The 15,263-nt window shown below is 39.7% G+C and overlaps 2 protein-coding genes and 1 long non-coding RNA gene across 5 annotated transcripts in view; 1 reads left to right on the plus strand and 2 right to left on the minus strand.

Moving 5' to 3' along the window:
- bmpr2b (bone morphogenetic protein receptor, type II b (serine/threonine kinase)) overlaps positions 1-952 on the minus strand; it is a 97,946-nt gene extending 96,994 nt beyond the window's left edge. Inside the window, exon 1 of the mRNA XM_055215365.2 lies at positions 1-952. Coding sequence (XP_055071340.2) covers positions 1-79 — 79 coding nt within the window. The 5' untranslated portion in view covers positions 80-952.
- On the plus strand, positions 655-2,992 carry LOC129451880 (uncharacterized). Its single transcript, XR_012358301.1, has 2 exons — positions 655-793; positions 2,732-2,992. It is a non-coding gene; the product is annotated as an uncharacterized lncRNA (long non-coding RNA).
- LOC129451877 (uncharacterized) overlaps positions 1,767-15,263 on the minus strand; it is a 27,161-nt gene continuing 13,664 nt past the window's right edge. For all 3 annotated transcript variants that reach the window (XM_055215364.2, XM_055215361.2, XM_055215363.2), the window contains exons 19-23: positions 9,141-14,143; positions 6,711-6,908; positions 6,552-6,611; positions 5,322-5,393; positions 1,767-2,955 (exon numbers count right to left, since the gene is read on the minus strand). In XM_055215364.2, coding sequence (XP_055071339.2) covers positions 2,728-2,955; positions 5,322-5,393; positions 6,552-6,611; positions 6,711-6,908; positions 9,141-14,143 — 5,561 coding nt within the window. In that variant the 3' untranslated portion in view covers positions 1,767-2,727. The remainder of the gene's footprint in view (positions 2,956-5,321; positions 5,394-6,551; positions 6,612-6,710; positions 6,909-9,140; positions 14,144-15,263) is intronic.

Genomic DNA, 15,263 nt, shown 5'->3' on the forward strand with positions numbered 1-15,263 from the left:
CAGCCACAGCACTGAGGAGAAGCATTGAGCACAGCCCAAGTGAGAGGACTGATACTCGGTTCAGCACCAGTACTTTCATCCTGATCCCGGTTCTGGATGAGTTCAGCTCCAAACGATTCCAAAAAAACTTCCCGCAGATTTTCCTCGTAGACTCCCGTATCAACTGAAGTTCAAGCTCATGTACTCGATGGGATTAGTCCGAAACGAGACGCGCTGATGTATGTTTGAAGGCAATGCATCCTTTTAGGATCAGTTGTTTTTATATATATTCTGGTCAAAAATCCATTTTCTCAGTGTCGAATCGGAGTTTAAGCAATTACACTTCGTGCGTTACTGTATGCGATCCGCTGTCTCGCATATCTTCTTCACAATACTTCAGACTTCGAAGATTTCAAAATGCCCGCGACGATCACGTATTAGTTATTATCTGCGTTTATAAAAACAGAATTATCTGATATCTATTTGGTTCTGGTCCAGATGGACGTGCAGTATTTCAATATGGGTCAGTTCTGCTCTTGTCAGTCCGCTTCAGTCGATGCTTAGCTTCACGAGCTAACGACATCTCCAACATTTCCCGGCTTTAGCTGATTCTTTCTATAACTCCATAACAACTGCAATGGTGTCGTTGAAATAAAGTGGATCTGCGGCGGGAGACGTCGAGCCCATCGGTCGATTCAAGCGGCCGTACGGGAGCGACATTGAGTCCAGAGAGAAAGAGGCCTGTATGAAAACGTCGCAGTGTGGGTCGCTGGGTAACGATATGTAAAGTAATCGCCGGACGGGATCTGAGGAGGTAAATGAGCGCGTTTCTCCCGGTGTTGATGATTATTGCCTCGCGGATTGTGTCGAGCTCCCGCCGCAGCTCTCGGTAACTTCAGCTCCGCCTTGAGCAGACAGATGAAGGGCAAGCCAGTCTGTCTCTCTCTCTCTCTCTCTCTCTCTCTCTCTCTCTCTCAACCTCTTTTTGCGTCGGTCTGTCTCAGTTCAGGTTTAAGTTCTAGCTTTCAATTTTCTCTCTCAGCCATACAAAAATGATAATCCTAACCATAGTTACCATGGTTACTACAGCTATGTTACTGCAACTCTTCGAACTTTTTATTATATTTTAAACACAACTTAATCATTTTACATGAAAAATACTATAGCATAGTATTTACTATAGTACACTTTTGTAACATTCCTAGATAATATAGTATTTTGAACTTTGCTTTAGTTAATATTTTATTATTACTATAGTGTGTTTTTTTCGTGTAGAATAGTTAACTGATAACTTTAGTACTAAAATTTTTCAAAATGTCATGGATATACAATGTTGTAACCACTTTATAACTACTTAAATATTTACTATAGCAAAACTGCAAAATTACTATATAGTGCTTTAATTATACCTTACTGAAGTATACTACAGTACTTACAACAGATTATTCAGTTACTATCTATAGTTCACTACAGTATACTAAAATTTACTATAGGATGCTTTCATGTGGGTTAAGTATAGCTGCTGATGGGATAAAAATAAAATAAAATGCTAATGACCAGTTTTTGTAAGAGTGAACAGTATGCATTAAGCCCAAATGTTTATGCATTTGTCAGGTCTCTTTCCACTTGAGTTCAACTGCTTGTTTTTAGTACAGTCTTTATAGGAAAACTATAACTTTAATACAATACTTAGGTAAATTCAGGTAGACTGGGACACTTTTAACATTGAGATGACTGAATTCACCCTATATTTGTATACCTTACTGCCAAAATCAACACAATTCAAATCAACTAGTTAATGCAAGTTTTTATTTTATTTTGGGGTCAAATACTGGCATGCTTTTGTGAGATACACATATTCATTTGAAATGTATTGCATAACCGAAATTAAAGGGCTACTTGGCTCCCCAAAACATTTAATAAACATTAAAGCAATTGATATTTGGTTTCGGAGCGTTATTTATTTGAATTAAGGAGGATAGACTGTGTGTCTTTTGTTTGTAATTTAAGGTAAATTACTACCAATGTTTCATAAAAACAGATGTATTACTGGTTGACTTGTGGGTGACTAAACGCAGTAAAATCTTTCTACACAAACATCGCCCCCTGGCGACCATGACAAAGCTACAGTTTATATGATGCAAAACAAAATCCTCAAAACACCAAAAGATTTCATATAGCATAACACTGTCATTTTAAATCATGTAGTCTTTAATTAAAACTCAACAACATATTGAACGACAAAAACAGTAAAAAAAAAACAGCAAAGCAATGTAAAAACAACAGTGTAAAATATTTGAAATGTTAGTGAGGTGGCAGTGGAAGTGATTTTGAATCAATTTAATAATATAAAAAGAACACATAGTATTATATTTAATTAAATAGAATTATTATATTGCACAGATAATAATACTGACAGAATAGCTATAAAAAAGTAAACAAAACAGTAAAGCTTTTAGCTGGTTACATCAGATATGTAAATTATGTAAAAGAAGTCTGTCAGGAAGTAACAGCTCTTAAACCATTACATATACAATGATAAGATGATGCTAATTAGTATTTTAGGAATTATGACAAAAACAATCAAATACACATAAATACACATGTAAATAAGCCCTGAGTCTCTTGTTTCAAAAGGAATGTTAGGCACACTCCAAGAATTACAGAAAGTTAATTCTGACATTTAAGTGCAAAGATTTTGTGTCAAACAAACAATATGTTAATACTATAGGATTGTGTTTGTTTCCTTTAGCTTTGGCTGAGAGAGAGTCTGAGCTCTTGCTCTTGGAGGCTCCTGTCCAGCCTCTGTGTCTCTGACTCCAGCACTGATGGGACGAGATGCTGGGACACCACTGCTAGAGATTCATTCAGATCCTGTCTCAGAGACATCACACTCTGACTGTTCTTCAGCGAGCGATCTATAAACTCTGCTTTCTGCTTATGATCAGCAGCCAACATGAGACGCAGATGGTGAACCTATAGGAAAGTTGGTTAAAGTTGATTTCAATCCAAATTCTAAGGTGTGCAATGTTTCAAAGTTTTTTCATAGACAACATATTAGTGTATGAAAATGATGCTAAAATATGAGCAAATAAAGGAGAGCAAAGAATAAAAAATTTGATAATTTTGAGATCAGTTGAATCAGTAAGGGCAGGCCAGTTTTCTTCTGTTCACCATTTTTCTCTGTTTATACCAGTGGAAGCTCGTGACTGCACTTCCGATGATGCGCTAATTCATAATAAGTGTTCGGATTGTCACGTGTGTGGTTCCCTTTTCCAAAATATGTGTCATGCGTGTGGAGAGATCCTATGTGCATCACGTGTTTTGTCCAAATAAGTGCCTGCAGGAGACGCGTCAAAACCATTTATGATAAAAGAGACGCTTGCGTTCCCTAAATACACGCAAGACACTCCCTTAACAGTAAACTTTGATTAAGCATGAGATTGTGCGAATATCTGGCACACGCGAGTGTCTCCTTTCAAGTTCAAGTTTAAGGCAGCAGGCACTTATTTTGGCACGACACGCGCCGCACACACGATCCCCCAAAGCGCAAAACACACATCCCGAAATGACGAACCACACACATGACAAGCTACATACATGATGTGACGAACTTCGCATCGTGAGCTTCAAAAAAAGAAGTCACCAGCCGCCACTGGTTTATACACAGTAATATACTGTAAAGTAATATTAACTCTTTCCCTGCCATTTAAAAGGGAAAACACTTCCATGATGTTTTTGGTTTTAGGGGCTATTATCCACTAGGTTGTGCTCTTACCCAACTTATAAAACACTGAAGCATCCACTGATCCAAAAACAGTAAAAAATCTGTTGTATGTATTGATCTACATTCTGAATCTTTACAAAAATTCAATTATCTAAAAATTTTGTGTTTTTAATTAAAGAAACCTACCCATATTTGAGAGGTAATCAAAATAGAAAAAATTAGTTTTTTGTTTTTTTGAAAGCAGAGGGTCTGTTCTTTCATTTTGTATATTGTATGTTTATTAGGGCTGTCAAAATAAACGCGTTAATAACGCGTTAACGCAAATTAATTTTAACGGCACTAATTTTATTAACGCGCGATTAACCCAACACGCAATTTCTGTTTGACCCACAGCTGGATGAATTGAGACGCAGCAAGTAACCCGCGCTGTATAGATGAGTCGGAGCTTTTCATAAAAATAAGACCATTACGCTCTCGCCTAGCGAATCCATTGCTCTAAATGGTCATTAAACATCTAAAATGATCTTTATCTGCACGTTTTCTGTGAGGTGTCCCGTCCCAAATCCATATAAAGCAAAGATGCGTCTTCTTTCACTTTTTAGTTTCGCTTTTAAAGCATTCAGAAATTATAGAAAATAGACTGCAGGACTTGCTTGATGTTAAAATAATTATTAAGAGAGATAAAGTTCGGGATCTGGTTGATGTTAAAAAAGTTATTAAGAGTGACAAGGCTCAAAAGCGATGTCTGACGCAGACGTCTGAAGCGCATGCACACAAACGCGCGAGTGCGCGACCCTGATTTAAATAGACATCTAACACAAAATTACATTTTTGATATCTGTTTTGACAAGAATTCACGCAGGTATGACCTATAATCTGTTATATCTGAAGTGATTGTTTGGTTAACTGTTAAGGAAAAAGTATCTGTTGTGTCATTATATTAAACCCTTGCATTAGCCTACAGTATCTTAAAGCAGTCTGTCTCAATGTCAAAATTAAACAATAAAAGAAAAACCTATATGTAACATATAGTGATATTGTTTTTGCTCTGCGTAAACAGGTGTAGTTCTGTCATACTTTGTCAGATTCCAACAATTGTTCCAATTGTTTTGAAGTTTTTTAATAGAGAATGTTAAAATATAAATTACACATTTTTGAAAATTTGCTCATCCCAGCTCAATTTGCCAGCACAGGTCACAAATGATGCAGCAGCAAACAGAAATGGAGAAAGAACAAGGTCTTCTAAAGGGAAAATCTATGGCTGATGATTCTGTTGAAAATGTTAACAGGCTATTGAAAACAAACATTTGCATATAGCATATATATTGACCAAATCCATGCCGATTAGAGTATTAAAAACTTGAAAAATGTTACATTTAGGTAAATTTAGAACAGATAAAAATGTGCGATTAATTTGCGATTAATCGCGAGTTAACTCATGAAATCATGCGATTAATCGCGATTAAATATTTTAATCTATTGACAGCCCTAATGTTTATATATTTAAAGGAGCATTTCACCCGTAGAAACATTCATCTTTTTTGAAAGTGCGTCATATTTGTAACCTACATTATATGAGCAATAATAATAAGCAATTAAATTGTTGAGGACTAACCTGTTCTTCTAGCTCATCGGCACGGATTTTGATGTGCTTCAGCTCCTCCTTGTCGGTACCACCTGACAGGCTCTACAAGACACAACATGTATTATGCATGCTTTGTAACTTTTAGTAAACACAAAATCATGCCTCTTATTATCAGATCATACAAATAAAATGTACACATGTACTGTAAGCCTACCGCTTACAGTAGCACATGCTCATTTAATTTTCATTAATTTTCACAAGGTGGCAAACGTGCCCTGAGGGTGTCAATTCACAAGGTAATTTTGATAAAAACTGCATAAATGAAATGGACCGGGCCGAATTCAAGGTACATTGACAATGGAGGCCATATATTTTGCAAAGATTGGTCAGGAAAGTACTCTCATTTATACAACTGTAGCACGAAAGACCACAAAGATGGTTTACATGAGTTTTAACTCGGGTCGTTAACCCTTTAGACCTACTGAACTGCTACTTATAGTCCCCTGTTGGCCAGGAGAAGTATTGCATGTGTCCAATGCCTATGAAGTATGCTTTGCATTTGACTGTGCTCCTATACTTTCAGTTTTGGTAGCATCCTAACTGATACAAAACCTCATAAATGACTGCAAATCTCAACCAGCACATATAGATATAGGACATTGCAAACATAACAATGCGCTACTCTAATGAAATAGCACACAGTGTATTTGTCTCTGTATGTTTCTATAAAACCAAATGCGATCAATGGGGGGTTGCCTTTGAATGCTTTGAGTAGCTCACAAAGTTTTGGCACAGAGCCATTGTCTCACAGTGCTTTCCCACAGACAGTTTTGCTCAAAATAGCATGGTTCGCATGAAAAATTGGTAATGTGCACCCTGACATGTGGGAACGCACAGGGACACCAAACCCGAGACTAACTGTAACATAATAAAGTAACCTGCGTATGCGTTTTAGCCAATGACTACGATATTAGTTTGCACAATGCATGATTAACATTGCAATGCATGTATGCATAACTGTCGCTTGCTCTGCTTTACATAACACCAAAATAAAAAAATGTAAAAAACATGCGTTGTGTGTAAACACATCAAGATGAACACAGATGCACGTAGGATCAAGTGAGCGTGAAACCAGACCAATGCTACCGGGAACAATCGGGTTCGACCGCAGCAAAAATGTGCCAAGTGTAAAAACCACCTTAAGGAACATCTTCGACAATGAATCGCACAGACACGCTAAACAAAATGCAAATGTATCACCTGAATTCCTGCTTCTGACAGTGACAGCTGATGCCTGAGTTTGCCTCTCTCCAGTTCAACCTGGTGGTGGCAAAATATAAAGGTACAATAATCATTCATATAGATCATGTTCACTTGGTAAATGAATCCTAAAGTCCTGATGCCTGCCCAAAAGCCCACCTGTGTCAAGGTCTCTCTCAGGTGCTGGCGCTCAGTTCGTAACCTCTCAATCTTTTTCTCTAGATGAGTGTTTCTCCTCTGCAGAAGGCTTTGTTCCACCTCCAGCTGGGCCACGGCTTGCTGCATAGCCGCTAGACGCTTCGGCGCATCAGAGTCTGTGTTCACCTCATCCATGCTCTGGGTATTTGGTTCAATCTCCTGTTCATAAAAAAATCGGATAATTTACTCACCCCCATGTCATCCACAATGTTTATGTCTTTCTTTGTTCATTTGAGAAGAAATACATTTTTTCTTTAAGGAAAACATTCCAGGATTTTTGTCCATATAGTGGACTTCAACAGTTTACAGTTTCAATGCAGTTTAAAATTAAGGACTCTAAACGATCCCAACCGAGGCATAAGGGTCTTCTCTAGATGTGACACCAGCGTGACATTAAGTATTATTACACGGCTCTCTGGAATGCTTGATTCTGATTGGTCAGTTGAGACATTTGCAGGTTCGTTCTTTTCAAATAATAACCACTCCAAAGTAATAACGCATAGCCGGTACTACTTGTACGATTTAAAATCGCTCCGCGCCAATAAAGATTACTGTTTGGCGCCATCTTGTGACAAACACTGGACAGCCACAATTAAGAATGGACAATTTTGACATTAATTAATGTACGGAAAAAACAAAACATTTAAACAGTGGATAGAAGAACGAACAACGACAAGACACAGAGAGCTTACTGAGACTGAACTTGACAAAATAAAGCATGACAGCTACGAAGCCAACACAAAAAAAATACAGAATGGGCATTAAAACTTCTCAAAGACTGGCTAAAAGAGAAAAAATGGAGACAGACAAGTATGAAACAGAGGATCTTAATAAGGTATTACGATCATTTTATGCATCTGTGCAAAGTTTCGCGGAAGGACAAAAATGTTAATTTAAAACAAATATGCCAATAAAATGTTTCAACTTCATATTCATGTCCAGTTTTTTTTCTTATGTGGCAAGTAGCTTCGCGTCGGGTCCTGATCACACTGTCGGGGCTTATTTCCCGATAACTACCGGCTGCCTCTACATTATCCCTTACTTACGTAATCATGTTAAAATATCGTGAAAAATTATGTATTCGGAATAGGGGTGGCACTGTACATGAAAAAAACATCCGAACCGTTCGGTTCGCTTGTCTTGGTTCAGAGCGTGTGTGTATCACACGGTTCAACACATGCGCAATGTAGCCTCATGCCCGTTTGCTACCTGAAGCCTTTTATACTTTCATCTGGCTCCACAGCGCTAAGTGAAATGGGGTCTTGAGCACTCAAAGCGCACTACCGCCCACTCCGCGTTGACGTCATTTTTGCCGAGCGCACCCTCGCGCTCGTGTGGACGTGTCGAGTAAAGCTACACTAAAGTGGCAGTTTGATAAATGCAAGTTAATTCTTCAGTTTAATCTTTGTGTGCTAAAAAGAAACATAAGTTCCTGTAGAGATAGCAATACACATTCTCTTTTTTTGCCAAGTAAATAATAAGCATGTCAACAATGTATTCTCTCTTGCTGTATCAAAATCTCACCTAGCTCCCTATAATGTGCTTAAAGTCAAGTCAGATTCAGTTTGTGCATGATTACATGAGATAACAATTTTGTAAATACTGTATCCTAAATTGTGAATAATTAAGCTATATATCGTATGCTGAAGTAAATTTTTGGAGTGTTAACGATTAAAAGAAAAAACAACAACAAGAATCGTACAGCAGTGGTTCTCAAACTTTTTCCGTGTGCGGCCCCCCTTGTGTACAGTGCATTCCTTCGCGCCCCCCCCCAAAGAAAATTTATGACAAAAAACTTCTAAAATTTAACATTTTAATTAAACAAAACATATTAAGTTATACAAAGTAGTTCGGTTGGTTAGTAGCCTTATTTTTTTTTTAGGTTTAATTACCCAGAATTCATGATAAATTAATATTTTATAAAATGTCATAAAATTGGGGCCCCCCTGGCACCATCTCACGGCCCCCCTGGGGGCCCCGGACCCCAGTTTGAGAACCACTGTCGTACAGAACCGAAAAACATGACCCTAAAACCGTAATACGAACCGAACCGTGGGCTTTGTGAACCGTGCCACCCCTAATGCGAAACTACCGCTTCAGTGTTTACAAGTGTGGAGAAAGAGGACCGTTCTGACATTGTTGTATGTGGAATTATACTAATTAATGTCTTTTTGTCAGTTTATTGTTTAAAATAGTCCACAAGTGTGCGTTTCACACCTTTCAACGTAATACGTAAGGAAGTGCTGGTGGAATATTCCTATAATATTGTCCCAAAAAAGATATTACAGACTAGTCACTGTTCAAATAGCACTTAAAATGGAAACCCTAAGGAACCCTTTAGTAATGCTAGTCTGTAAGGTAATTATGAATATGATGAAAGTATTTACTGACCCGTGACACATCCCCTCCTGGTTGGGTTTTCTTGTGCTCTTGCTGTCCCAGTCTCTCTTTATAGTAAATGAGCATAGCTTCGGTTTTCTCCAGAGCCACCCTGACCCGGTCTCTGTCTTTACACAGCTCCTCCGCTCTCTCTTTTAGAGCATACACTTCAATATCCTTTTCTCTAAGGAGTCTGTCTCTCTCCTCCTTTTCTGAAAGGACAACAAACATTTGTTTCTTTAGCTTCTCCTCATTTTCTGTTGCCTCTGCGCTCTGGTTTCTCATTGTAGAGTGCAGTCTGTCTATCTCTGTCTGCAGAGCTTTGGTCCTCATCATCTCCATTTCATGATTTTTCTTTGTCAGTTGCGTTCTTGTTGTATTTATCCCTAACCATTTGTCATCATCATGAGACTGATGTCCATCATTTGTTTCAAGTAAGTCGGTTAGAGTACCATGACCACTATCAAGCTTTGGTTTTTTGCTCTTTTCAGATTGTCTGACACTGGATATGTCATCCTCCAGTTTGGTCTGCATCTCTTGTTTTTCTTTCTCTAGTGTTTCCACTGTTTCCCTCAACCTCTTTGTGTCTTGTTTCTCATCTTCAAACTGATCCTGCAATCTAAGTCTCGCAGATTGTTCTTTGTAGGTTGTTTCTCGCACGCTCTCCAACTCGGTTTCCTTTTCTTTCAATCTTTCTGACAATACTTGAATTCGTCTGTGTTTTTCTTCTTCACATTTCTCCTTCACAAGATCTATCTCATTTTCCTTCTCCTTCAATGTTTTTCTCAGAAGCTCCAGTCTCTCAAGCACATCTTCCTTCTCTTTCTTTTCTCTCATTTTGTCCTCTCTCAGACGGTTCACCTCCTCTCTCAGCTCTCTGACTTTGTGGTTTAGATCTTCTGCATCTCTGGTCCTCTCTGCTGCCGTCAAGCTGAGTTCAGTCCTCTGTTGCTCCAGGACATCCATTCTTGCCCTCGCTTTGGTCAGCTCAGCATCTCTCTGCTTTGCGATGCTCTCTGTGGCCTTCAATGCTTCATCTAACTTTTCTTCTTTTTTCTTCAGTTCTTCCATTTCTTCATCCTCTTTCTTCTTCAGTTCGTGTCTGTGTGTAGTCTTAAGCTCCTGTTTCTCCTTCTCCAATATCTGAACTTTTAGTAGAAGATCTTTAGCTTCTTCCTTCTCTTTATTTTCTCTCATTTTGTCCTCTCTCAGACGGTTCACCTCCTCTCTCAGCTCTCTGACTTTGTGGTTTAGATCTTCTGCATCTCTGGTCCTCTCTGCTGCCGTCAAGCTGAGTTCAGTCCTCTGTTGCTCCAGGACATCCATTCTTGCCCTTGCTTTGGTCAGCTCAGTATCTCTCTGCTTTGCAATGCTCTCCATGGCCTTCAATGCTTCCTCTAACTTTTCTTCTTTTCTCTTCAATTCTTCCATTTCTTCATCCTTTATCCTCTTCAGTTCGTGTGTGTGTGCAGACTTAAGCTCCTGTTTCTCTTTCTCCAATATCTGAACTTTTAGTAGAAGATCTTTAGCTTCTTCCTTCTCTTTATTTTCTCTCATTTTGTCCTCTCTCAGACGGTTCACCTCCTCTCTCAGCTCTCTGACTTTGTGGTTTAGATCTTCTGCATCTCTGGTCCTCTCTGCTGCCATCGAGCTTAGTTCAGTCCTCTGTTGCTCCAGGACATCCATTCTTGCCCTCGCTTTGGTCAGCTCAGCATCTCTCTGCTTTGCGATGCTCTCTGTGGCCTTCAATGCTTCCTCTAACTCTTCTTCTTTTCTCTTCAGTTCTTCCATTTCTTCATCCTCTTTCTTCTTCAGTTCGTGTCTGTGTGCAGTCTTAAGCTCCTGTTTCTCCTTCTCCAATATCTGAACTTTTAGTAGAAGATCTTCGGCTTCTTCCTTTTCTCTCATTTTGTCCTCTCTCAGACGGTTCACCTCCTCCCTTAGCTCTCTGACTTTGTAGCTTAGATCTTCTGCATCTCTGGTCCTCTCTGCTGCCATCAAGCTGAGTTCAGTCCTCTGTTGCTCCAGGACATCCATTCTTGCCCTCGCTTTGGTCAGCTCATCATCTCTCTGCTTTGCAATGCTCTCCATGGCCTTCAATGCTTCCTCTAACTTTTCTTCTTTTTTCTTTAATTCTTCAATTTCTTGCATGTCTTTATCCTCTTTCCTCTTGAGTTCGTGTCTGTGTGCAGTCGTAAGCTCCTGTTTCTCCTTCTCCAATATCTGAACTTTTAGTAGAAGATCTTTGGCTTCAGCCTGCGCCGCCCTAACGCTTTCTTCTTTGTTTCGGACAAGCTCTTCCTTCTTTTCCTGTAGTATCGTCCTGAGTCTCTCTCCTTCACGATGACTCTCCTCCAACATTTCCTTTAGAGTGGCCATCTCCTGAAGACCTGAAATCAGACCTTCTCGCATCTTCTGGTTCTGCTCTTCTCGTTTCTTGACCTTTGACATAGTTTGCTCTTTGGTTTTAGCTAGACCAACCACCTCTTCTTGTAAAGTTTCCAACTGGGCAACCAATGCGTTCCTTCTTTCTTTCGCCTCATTCAGCGAGGAGCTTAATCTCTCCTTTTCTCGTCTCTCCCTGAGCGTTTCATCTTTCAGACCCCCAATCTCTCTCTCTTTCCTTCGAAGCTCCGCAGACAGACGATCTCTCTCTTCTTCCAACTCTCTTAAGCGAGCCCCAAGCTTCTCAAGACGTCCCGTTTTCTCCTCCATCAGGACTTGTTGACCTTTTTGAAGATCCCCTAGTCTGGCTCTCAGGCTTTCTACTTCGGTTTTCTCAAATCTCAGTTCGGTCTCCAGATGCCTGCTCTCGTCTTTAATCCGATTCAAAGACCTATTTAATCTTTCTTTTTCCTCTTCACTCTTCTCTATGCTGGACTTAAGCACCTGCGCCTCTCCTCGGCTCTCTTGTAGCAACCGTGTTAACCTCTCCACCTCTTCTAACTTTTCGTTAAGATTTCTCGTCAATGTTTTAACCTCTTTGCCCTGTTCATCTATTATCTTCTGTAGTTCATCCGTATTCTCATTTACTTGATCCCGCTCACGCCTGACCAACAGCAGCTCCTGGTTACAATCCAGAAACTCCTCCTCTTTCTCTCGCCGTTGATGCTTTTCCTTTTCAAATGCAGATTCTGTCTCTCGCAGACGGTTTAGGACCTCTTGTCTCCTCTGCTCAGCGTCCTGCAGTTTCTCTCTCATACTTTTCATCTCCTTTTCCTCATTTTGGACTCTGTCTCTTTCTTCATTTTCTTTCTGTTGTAAACTCTTCTTCAGTCTCTGCACCTCCTCTTCACTCTCTCCTAGGAGGGTGATACGTCGTTCAAGGTCCTCTTGTATTCGTAGTTTTGCCCTCTGTTCTTCTTCATTCTCTTGATTCAATTCATCAATCTTTTGTCTTAACTGTCTCAAGTGCATCTCTTTCTGAAGAAGTTCTTCTCGCAATCTCTGCTCCTTTTCTTTTTCCTCCATCTCCTGTTTTATTCGTCTTTCTTCCTCCTTTTCCTCCCAACTTATTCTGTCTCTTTCTATCTCTGCCAGCTTGGCTTTCCACCTGTTTATCTCTTCACGTTCTGCTTCTAACTTCTGTTCAAACGTCTGCTGTTGCTTTGCAAGTCTTGTTTGTAATGCTTGTATCTCACCATCGCTCTTTTCCACCCTTTGTAGTGTGTTCTCTTTTTCTCGAACAACTCCCTCCATTTTGATATTAAGATCTTCTAATTCTCTTTTCAGTTCTGTCAGCTCTGTTTGCTTCCTCTCCAGCTCTTTCTCTTTTTCCATCTCCTTTTCTTTCATCTGTGAATTTTGCGCATTTAAGCGTTCAAGTTGATCAGCATCCGTCTTAAGTTTCTTCTCTAACGACTCAATTCTACCTTTGAGATCTTCAATGTCATCTTCTTTTATCTGTATCTCTTCTTCTCGTTCTAGAAGACGTTCTGTCAGTTCAGCCCTCTCTCTTTCAGTGACCAACTTGATATTTTCCTTCTCTTTTCCCTCATCGCCTGCTTGTCTCTTCCACCAATCCGTGTCGTCTTTTGCCTCTTTCAGCCTTAGTTCATACGTTCTCTTTTCTGTCAACAGTGAAGTCTGTAATTTTTCAACATCTTGCTCTCTTTCTTTCATAAGATGCAAGATGTGTTTTTTCTCTCTAGTCAGTTCTTCAACTCTGCTTTTGAGCTCCATCAGTTCTCCATCCTTCTGCTCCAACTGTCCTCTCAATCTTGTTTCAAGTTCATCTCTTTTCTTTAGTTTGCTTTCATTCTCCTTCATTTTCTCTATTTCTCTCTCTTTCAGCTGAACGTTCTGTTCCTCCAGGATTGCAGCTTTGCTCTCAATGGTCTCTTTTTCTTTCAACTCAATTTCCAGACTGTCAATTATTCTCTCATGTGATTGGACTTTCAGTTTTAACTCTTCAATGGCCTCTTGTTTTTTCCTAACGTCATCCTCTTTCTTCTTCAACAGGTCGGACATCTTAGCCCTCTCCATCTCTGCAATCTTGAGGTTCTGAGTTTCTATGTCCACTCTTTCTATTAACTTTTGATTTAACTCGTTTTTTTCTCTCTGAATCTCATTTTCTTTTTCCTTCCATCTTTCAATTTCATCACATGCATCCTTCAATTTAAGCTCAGCAGTTTTCTGCTCTGCTGCCAATTTTGTTCGTAGTTTGTCTAGTTCTGTATTTCTCTTCTCCAAGAGCTCTGAAAGCTCTCCTGTTTCTTTTAATAACCCATCTATCCTATTCCTCGATATCTCCACTTCTCCATCTTTCTGTCCGAGTTCGGTGTGCAGAGCTTCTCTCTCTCTTTGCCATTTTTCTCTCTCCGTTTTGCTCTCGTCCTCTTGTCGTTTATTTTTCTCTGAAGCTTGTTCTGCATCACACTGAAGCTTTGTGAATTCTGACTGCAGGTTTTCTATTTGTCTTTCACTCCTCCTTTTCTCCTCCATTGCTCCTCGTCTTTCTCGTTCCCTCTCTGCCGTCTCTCTCTCCAGGTCTGTCTGTAGACACTGAATCTCTCCTGAACAATTAACAGAAAAGGAAAATTACACTCATTAAAGTCAAGCGTGAAGACGGTAAAACATTCCCATCAATAATATGCTTGAAGTTGTCAATAATGTGATCACTTAAAACTCATCTTTGATCATCATAATAGGATATGTAAACGTTTTTCTGTGACAGTAATTTCTACATGCTTTAAAAAAAGCTTAAATGTAATTCCCTCATTAAGTATAAGTGAATCTATGAATATGCAAATTAGTCTCCGCCTCTACTCAATCGCACAGCTAGGACCACACACATGAATATGCGCATAAGTCTCCTCCTCCACCATTTCGTAAGTGTAAATCAATGCTACTTCCGGTAGTTTTAGACACATAACTGCCAAATCCCGTATCACAGTGCATCCGTGAACGTCACGTTCGCACTAATCGTTTTTAGTACTGATGTTAACAGGTTAGACTATTAAGCCCGGTACACACTGTACGATTTTAAATAGTCCTTTAGGATTGTTGCTTGCCACACTGTGCGATCAAGATCGTAGTTACACAAGTCCATGTCACACTGTATGATCTCAGTTTCCATCAGTGTCAGACTGTACAAGTTTAAAAACTTAAAAAAATCCTCCTGCTGTACAGTCTACCTGGCTCTTTTTGACATTTGTCTGCGTTGATTTGCTGTTGTCGCCGCACTAATTTTGCCTCAGGTTCTGTGCTTCTATTGGTTCTTGATCTGCCAGTTGTCGTAGGGAGATGTCATACAACAGGATTGTGTCTCAAAATTTCTGACACTGCCAGAATTTTGTCGGAGGATAATTTTGATCACAACCGTCATTAATCGGCTGTCTGTGACTGGACTTTACACACTGCATGAGTTTAGCACGTGTGAGTTCAAATTAGGGGTGGTCGATAAATCGCCTGCAATTCTCATGCGTATGTCATCAGCAAAGCTGATATACAGCTGAAATACGGCTCTGTGTAGTAAATGCCGCTCTGTGTAGTAAATGCCGCTCCATTTGAAAGCAGGTGATGGCGATTTACTTCTAATCACGAAACCGGCTTTACTGATGAGATGCGCATGAGAACTGCAGGCGATTTATCGCCCACCCCTAGTTCAAATGTGATGATGTGATTGCCTACATG

This window comes from Misgurnus anguillicaudatus, chromosome 17 (assembly GCF_027580225.2).
Source record: "Misgurnus anguillicaudatus chromosome 17, ASM2758022v2, whole genome shotgun sequence".
In the NCBI taxonomy this organism is placed as follows: domain Eukaryota; kingdom Metazoa; phylum Chordata; class Actinopteri; order Cypriniformes; family Cobitidae; genus Misgurnus; species Misgurnus anguillicaudatus.